At 40.4% G+C, this 8,905-nt stretch overlaps 1 protein-coding gene across 1 annotated transcript; it reads left to right on the top strand.

The window, feature by feature from the left end:
• Positions 1–5,514: 5,514 nt before the first annotated feature.
• On the top strand, positions 5,515–5,818 carry BJ212DRAFT_1490980 (uncharacterized protein; the record flags this gene model as incomplete). Its single annotated transcript, XM_041341481.1, has 2 exons — positions 5,515–5,631; positions 5,684–5,818. 2 exons carry the CDS (start codon positions 5,515–5,517, stop codon positions 5,816–5,818), a joined length of 252 nt encoding a protein of 83 aa, XP_041184808.1.
• Between the last annotated feature and the right edge of the window lie 3,087 nt (positions 5,819–8,905).

Raw genomic sequence — 8,905 nt, 5'->3', positions numbered from 1 at the left:
CCATTATTCCCACTCCCATTCCCACTCAAACAGTCAGAAACACCCTTAATGCAGCCAATCTTATCGCTGTAACCAAGAAATGCTGCTTCTTTCAGCAGCCTATAGGGGCCTTTGCTTCAAAGCACTAACATTGGACTGTGGAAGACTGGAAGAAGGTAGTTTGGTTATATGAGATAAAAATCAATAGAATGGGGTCAGATGGCCTGGAATATATGCCAAAAAAGGTAGGGGAACCATTAGGGCAAAGAGAAATCAAGAATATACTAAAGTTTGGAAAATGAAGTATAATGGTAGGGGTTGTAGGAGATGGAATGGTATGGGGATTCTTTGTGAGGTGGAAGGAGGGATAAATGTAGAGCAGTAAAATCTTCATTCTAGAGGAGTGTCTACTCAGAAGCATGCAGAAGTCAGGAATTGATGAAGAAGACATTATCTTCCCAACTGGATAATGACTCCAAGCCTATCTCAAAGCTAGCTACAAATGACTCAAAGCTCATGAGATCAATGTTCTATCATTGCCAGCATAACTATAGCAATAGTAGACTTGCTGGGACCAGTTTGGAAGCAATTTGCCTCATAGACAAACTAGAGGAGCAGAGAATAAGGATATTATCCTTTGGAGCAGAGAAGATGGGCTGTATGATGATTATGTTAAAGTTCATGATGTTATGTGGGTTCATATATATAAATAATATTAAAATAAGACCAAATATTGATTATTGCACCACTTCTATTAAGAATAATATCTGTGAATGGTTGGATTTTGTGATTTGGATATCAAGTCAAAAAGTGTCCAAATGAGTCATGTGATTAGAATTACCATATCTTGCCCATATATGGTCTAGTTCCCACGATATATATCTCAGATTATAGCTATGATGTCAAGCCTTTAGACTTGTCCCTATGCCTTTATATTGTACTCAGGTGCTGGCTTGCTATTATCCAATTACTTGAAATGCATCAACATTCAGACACTTTTTGAGCCACTGTATAGTCGCTATTACAATGGTTTTTTTGCTCAATATGTTGTCAAGCTTGCTCTCGAGATGAAGAGTATAGTCAACAATGCCCATTGTACAGTAACAAATGGTGATCAATGATATCTGTAGTGTGTTAGCCATAGTGTGACATAGATATAAGGTACTTACTGTTTTGGGTCCTGCTTACCACCTCAGTCAATTGGAAGACAGGTCTTCAATGCTGCAAAGGGGGTGTCAATTGTCTCTAGAATGCTCAAAGCCTTTCTCCCCTGCTTCGGTACAAATGAACTGTGGGGTGTGAGTTTGCCTGATACTCCCCTTAAAGATCAATGTTTCTAGGCTTCCCATGACTTGCCAGGACTCCAGGAATATTCATTCTGGGGGCTATTGATCCCTCTGAATACAATGTTGAGCTGGATTCCTGGTAAAAATTGTGTTCTTGAGATATGCAAGGTCCCCCTTTCTCCTCCTACCTTTTTGGCTTCAGACTGATACTATAAATGACTGTCCTAAAGTTGTCCAAGTGCAGGAATGGATTGGTGATGGTTCCAGACCTTTGGCAAGCCCTGTTATCTTTATCCTTGACTATTAGATTGTTATTGTATGTGATTGTATTGTATAGTATTGTCTTGCATTGTTATAGTATGGTATTATATGGTATTGTATTGTAAGGTGGTCTATTATGTCTGCTATTCTTGACTTGACTTGGTTGTCATAGTATATGGTCTGGTGTTGCTTATCCTTATCCTTGTCTTTGCTATTTTTTGCTATTGTATTGCTTATCCTCATCCTTGTCTGGGTTGATGTGTGAGTGAAGGTCAAAACTGTTGTTGTGCATGGTATAGAGTTCATACCATGACATATATAAGAAGAAGTATAGAAGGAAATGATTAGGAGAGTGTATGAGGATATATTTCTCACTCATGAGCTTAGTCATCTATTTCCCTTTATTTATTTACTTGTATTTATAGTTTCAGCCACTTGATTACATCAGTGAACCACTCAGATATGTTTGTAAGCATGTCATGTGACTGGTAATATTCTGATTTGTAAGGATTTTTCCATGACTCATCATGATTTGTCATGCTTTGTAATATTTTACTCATGTACCTTAGTAAGCAGCTGATTCAGCACACCAAAAGACTTGGTTTGTAAGCATATTCTTACCAATCCAGTGATGAGTCATTGCTTAGTAAGGATGGTTTCTAAAATGTATATAAGGACTCCATTCTCACATAATCAATAAGCTTTTCCCTCTTCTTTCTTGTGTGAAACCATGAGATTCATAAGATTTGAAGTGCAGGAGTTTTCCCTCTTTCTGTCTCAATAGTGTGAGATTACAAAGAAAGTGAAGGCCTCAAGATTGCCTTTGAAAACTATAGTATTTCTAGTCTAGATTGGTTGTATACTATCTTACAGGGATTGCCTATACAACAGTCTATCGTATTCAATTCAGCAGAGGTCCATATTACCTACTAGGTTTAAGTTAACCTGATAAAATATATACTTCCCTTTACTATCAAGAAGTGATCTAGCAAAGAAGTAATTTATTACCCTTTGGCCACCCATGAACAACATGTTATCAACTGAGAAGTAGAAAGTCTGTTGACCATTGTCTTCTTACTTGAGGTGTCTTATATAAAAGTGGTCAAAAGGCAATGACACCACAATTACACTTTTGATAAGACTGAATGCTGCCAACAACCTCAAGTTCGCAGTCTACTAACTTTTCTTCTTTCGTGGTAGATAACGCAGCATTTATGGGAGGTTACCTGCTATACAGCCTGGTGGTTTTATTCTACCTGGTTGTAAATAGGGGTTCTACAATACAAGCCTAGCTTTATCTGGCAAGACAGATAATGTAGAGTATGTAGATAGAACTTTATCTAGTCTTGTGTTTGACTAGACAAATAGAATAGATTCTGTAGGTAAGTCTCTTTAGTCCTATGTTTGACTAGATAGAGAATAGAGTTTGTGGGTGAGTCTCGCTAGTCCTATACTTGACTAGACAGAAAATAAAGAATAGGTGCGTACTATGCACAAAACTAGGTAGCAAATAATGCTAATGATATTCCCCTGCCTTGATATACTAAAGGACTTATAAAAGGGAACTTGGTAGAAGCTGATTGGATTTCCCTGCCTAAATACAAAGGGTTTAATCCAAGGAAGATGATATGATACAAGAGCAGATGATCCAACAAAGGAATCTGCAGGCACAGATAATATGGCTTGACTTGGTACTTCTAGTCCTCTGAAACTATATGTCAGATGCACACTAGACAGCACAGGTACAGTCAAGAAAAGAATAAGTGATCTCAGAGCAAGTAAACCAAATGTACTTGGTCTGCACTTCCTGGCTAACACAAAGAGTGTCAATGTCAGAGAAAGTGGAAGAAGTGGAGTGTTCTTTTAAATAATAAAAGAAGTTCTTATTCTTATGGGTGGAGAAGTGCTCTCCTTAAATACATGAGATGGGAGAAACTGTATAGTACCAAGAAATAAGGTTGGAAGAGAAATGACATCAGAGTTGCATCATAAATAACCTCATTGTGGAGCAAAGTGGAGCAAAAGTGGAGCCAAGTGGAGCAGAACATTCTAGCATCCAATGACATCACTATGACATCATAGATGGCTTCATAGTATCCAACAGAATATTCCAGAAATTTCTGTGGAGCTATATGACATCATCATGACATCATACCCTGCAGGTACATTTTGTGGAGTCTCTGGGAGGTCAAAGAATCAAGTAGGTAAAGAAATGAAAGAAAAATATGAAGAAAATAAAGTAGAATAAATCATAAGACAGAACAAATCAAAACACTGGCTTTTTAGATAGGGTTTTGGTAGGCTTTTATCTTTTCTCCTTGGTTATTTCTAGTCAAAGTAAATAAGCCAAATGATAGGCAATAACCTAAGCTTTTGTATGACTATCAACTTTGACCAGGACAATATATGATTTCTTCATCATATTTGACTTTTCTTCAACACACCATATTTTTGCATGATTGGAGCATGCAAAGTGAAATATTGCACTTGAGTCTGTACTCAAAGTACATTTTGTGTAGTCTGAGGACTAAGCTAACAGACTATGGAAATGTGGGATGATATGTCATATACATGTTCTGCATGATTCCCAAATCATGCAGGACACTGTGAACTTGAGGAGCTGGCACCTTAGTCTTATTGAAGTACAATTGTGATAGTCATTGTATTTCACCTCAACTTATATAAGACCCTCAAGTAAGAAGACATCATATTTCAACTTTGCTTGATGTTGCTTGATTTTAGGTGCAGGGTGAGGTGAAAACCTCATTCAGACTTAGGTTGACTTTGCTTGATTTTTGTGCTATTGTGTTGTTTGATTGTGGTTGATCTGATGTGTAGGGTGAGGTAAAAACCTTGTTCAGACTGTGCTTGACTTTGCTTGATTTTGCTTGATCTGACATGTAGGTGAAGGTGAAACCCTTGTTTAGACTGGGCTTGACTTTGCTTCATTTTTGCTATTGTGTTGCTGCTGTGTTGCTTGATCTGATGGGTGAAAACATTGTCCACACTTTGGTTCATTTTGTGTGATTTTTGCTATTTTTTGCTATTGTCTGGCTTGATCTGATGCATAGGCTTAGGTCAAAACCTTGTTCAGACTTGGGTTCATTTTGTGTGATTTTTGATATTTGATGGTCTTGGTGTTGCTTGATTGTGCTTAATTTTATGCTGTTGTATTGCTTGTCTTGGTATCATAAACTCTTGTTATTGTATTGCTTGATTTGCTATAGTATTTTTATCCGAGACAACAAGAAAGCTATTGGGCAGGTGGTGAGTTTCTAAGCTTTAATGGGCATGGGGGTGGGGGAAATCTGACAGATGATTGCCTTGCTTATCCTTATCCTTGACTCTTGTATTTGTAATTATTGTATGATATGGTATTGTAGTCTGTTGCATTGTTATTGTAAGTTATTGTATTGTAGTCTATCACATTTCTTATCCTTGTCTTGAACCCAGGACACTTTGAATGTCTCATCATATTTGGATGTGATGTGGATATGAAATGAGCATGTGCTGGATTTGACACAGGAATACTTTGTATCATTGTTTTCCAGCACCCATTGGCAGTGTCTTCTTGACTCTGACATCATTATAGCATGAAAGGTGAAGCTATAGAAACAAGTGCACATTGGATGTGCAAGTAAATAGACTCAATGCCACCCCTGCATTGGGATGGATCTATGCATAAAAAAGGTCAGTCAAGTACAAAGTAGAGATAAACACCCGCATTTCTGCTAGCCCTTTAGTAATGGAGTCAATCTCCTTCAAAGATCTAAGAATAGTGGAGAAGGTGTCAATGGGACCAGGAACAGACTGTATGTTGTTAGTTGCTGAAGCAGGAGTGTGCACAATTTCCAAGTCTGGGTCATTTTTCATGCCTGTTACACCTTTTGTGGCATTGGCAATTCTTTCATTCACAAACTCCTTGTCCAGTTGTTCAGACTGATGATGGAACTCAGGATATTATCAAGCCAGGGAAAGAGAACTAAGGATGTTCTGGGCAATGATTGCACAGACACAGACTATTGGTGACCTCAGAGAGGCCATCAAAGACAAGAAGAAGCAACAATTTGACCATGTTTATGCTGACCATCTTGAACTGTGGCAGGTGAGTGATCTGATGCTTATGATTGGATGCTGATGTTCTGATCATTTGAAAGGTCAAGATCAATTTGAATGACCTACACTTACTCAACACAATTGTGGATGAAAGCATGGAGTTGAAGCTGTTAATGGAACTGTCCAAAGTGTTCATGGATGGAGTAGAGCATGGATGTATTCATGTCATGGTATGACATCCTGCCATTGCATGAGGCAGAAGTATGGAAGACCCAACCAATCATATGGTGGAGCTCAACAAAGGTGAGGCTACACCACCCAGTTTTTGACTCACCACTCAAAATGTATTACCCATGAAGAGTTCAAGAATGCTCTTCACTTAAGCTATCCCCCCACATCAGTAGCTGCTAAATCCAAAGAATATTGCAATATACAGGGCAGGCTCACTAAGATATATGATGGTCAATATGCCCACAAAAAACCAGCTGATACGACTGCACCACCAATACAGTTGTTCAACCCAGCATTCACTTACTTGTCCAGCAAAGCATTCAATCCTGAATATGTTGTACCTGATGAGACACTGCATGACATTTTGAAGCTCATGACTAATTTTTTGGCTATCCATGCCAGTGAGAATAAATGCCAACTGTCATATCTCGTATGCCAGACCTAGATCCCACAATATTCCCATGCCTTCTGGACCTACATCTGGAGCCCATCTCCAACTCATCCCCAGATCCTCTTCTGCTGCATGCTCCACACCTCAGCAGAATTAGCTCCACTATGGATTTACCCCTGTGCTCTGGACCTCCAAATCTTCACTACTAGCCTGACTTTACCTCCTCTCAGATTCTGGACTACATCCACCACCTCACATATTTCCATCCTGTTTCCACCTTGCCTTCCAGATCCCCAGATCTCCGGATATTAACTGTTACTATCTCTGGATCTATTCCCACCCTCCGTCCGAGATCCTGTGCCTATCCCCATTTAGGCATCTCCACCTTTCCGGTTCTCAGTTATCTCTGTTTCCATCTTGCTGATTGATCCTTGTACTAGTTTCATCTCTGAGTTCATTTACTTATGTTCTGTCTCACTTACTAATGTATTTCTGCATGCTCATGCATAGCCTTATTCCTTGGCTTACTGATCCTCTCAGATAGCCTCTAGTATATAACCTGTTAAGGTCATACTCAAGGCTAAACAGATCCAAAGGGCTTCAGCCTTAGCTCGTGCACTGTGCCCCTTACTCGAGTATTGCCCCTTATTTCAGGAAGACAAGACTAACATGTCCAGAGGGTTGGATGAGTAGCATAGCAGATCCAGATGACTTCCAGATGCAGGATAAGTATTGTAAGGCTAATCTGGATGAGTCCAGACTAGAAACTAATGGTAGTGGACTGTCATAGATAGAGGCAGATATGGATAGACTATAGGAATAAATCCTAAGTCTCAGGGGGTGACGAGAGTAGAGATACTCAGGTCCGGAGGACAGGAATGAGCAGAACTAAGTTGATATTTGAACTAAGATGTTACAGAGATTTACAGGAGGTTATATACTGTAGGTATCTAATGGAATGATCAATCAGCAGGGTCTGAGGCTATGTATGAAGCATATGGATAGTCTATTGGTAAGTAGAAACAGATCACAAATAATGAAATGGAAATGAAGCATAGGTAATGGATCGGTGAGCAGGACAGATATACAGATAACCAAAATACCGGAGTTAGGGGATTACCAAAAGGAGACAAGCACTGGTTGTGGATTTGGATGAATTGTGGACCAGACCGATGTAGAGACCCCATCCTCTACAGCTGTATAATAGGCATATTTTCGCGTTTTGGCCTTTGCACTGAAGCCCCCAATAAGTGCAATACATGTGCAGTATTTGCGACGATGTGTGCTTTCACACGCTTCGAATGCGCTACGAGCACACTTTCACGTCCTTGTTGCCAACCATCTGCATGTCCTGTCCTCGTCCTCCAAGGTCCATTGGTGCATGATTCTATCTATTTTTACTTCAAACACATATCACAGAGTTACATATGGTATGCAATTACACATTGCCTCACTATTTTTTACTGCAGTTACATCACTTACGATATTTACCACTACCTATTCGCTTCTGAAGCCTGGGAATGTGCTTACAGGCATTACATGTCTCTGAGTAAATTTGAGTTATGGGGTTCCCTTCCACTAGTATCCTGGATAGCAGCAGAGAGTAGAATTGACTACCACCTTTGTCAATTTTCACACTTGAACTGGAAAAGGGATCAATTAGTCTCCATCATCTCCCACCAATCCAAGAAAAAGATCAGTACCGCTCGCCTTGAGGTCTAGAGCCTAGCCACGAAGCGCGCATCTTCACATACCTATCGCAAATCCAGCGCACTTTGGCGCCTATCATCGCAATTCCATACTCTCGCACTCCACCAGGCCCTCTGTCGAGAGCTAGTTCTTGGCATTTCCCCTCAATTCTTTAGAGGAATCCTTCTCAGTGGCAATCCCCTTGGGTCGAGTTTGACTTGCATCCAGGAGAGCTCTGAAGAGTTCTTATCTTTAGTTTCCCCCCCCCCCCCCCATCCAATTCCTCGCCTTCACGGATGAGTGGACAGATTGGATGACGAGATGTGGGGGGGGATAAGATGTGGATCGGATCTGGAGATGAGATAAGGATCGGATCTGAGATCCAGATATGCAGATATGACATAACCCCTGTACAACTCCAGTAGAGTCCTCAGTCTGAATATCAACTTAGACTTGCCCAACCTTCTTCTGGACTTCAAGCCCATCTGAGTCTCGTCCTTTTCCATAAGGCCTAGGGATGGATTCCTTAGGCCAGAAATCCAGACATTCATATTTGTCCCCTATGTCTCTGTCCCAAGTCTAGGGATTGCTTTCCTAGGCTGGAGTCTTGCCTTTCTGGCACTTACCTTCTCTCTGGACTTTGGTTCACTTCCTGTCTCTCCAACTCTACCTAAGGATAGTCTACCTCTGTTTGCTTCTACATCAGACAAAGTCTGATGTAGCCCTATTCCTTCTGGACCTCCTGTCTTCCATACCTCCATACCTCCTGTTTTCAGTACCTCCAGATGTCCTGTCCTTCATACCTCCGAAGTCCTTTGGACTTCATTGGACTATCATCAGATTTCATCTGACATGAAGGGCTCATACTTGGGTAAGGGGCACAGTGTATGAGCTGAGGCCAAGCCCCTCTGAGTCAGTCTCTCCCTCCCTTGAACACAGTTCTTAATACTAACATAATACTACTTCTCTGTTGGAGAAGGTGATCCACCATAACCATATTCTGATGCACCTC

Source organism: Suillus subaureus (assembly GCF_016647635.1).
Source record: "Suillus subaureus strain MN1 chromosome Unknown BJ212scaffold_591, whole genome shotgun sequence".
In the NCBI taxonomy this organism is placed as follows: Eukaryota; Fungi; Basidiomycota; class Agaricomycetes; order Boletales; family Suillaceae; genus Suillus; species Suillus subaureus.
Note: the sequence above shows the minus strand (reverse complement) of the source record. Positions and strands in the feature narration are given on the sequence as shown.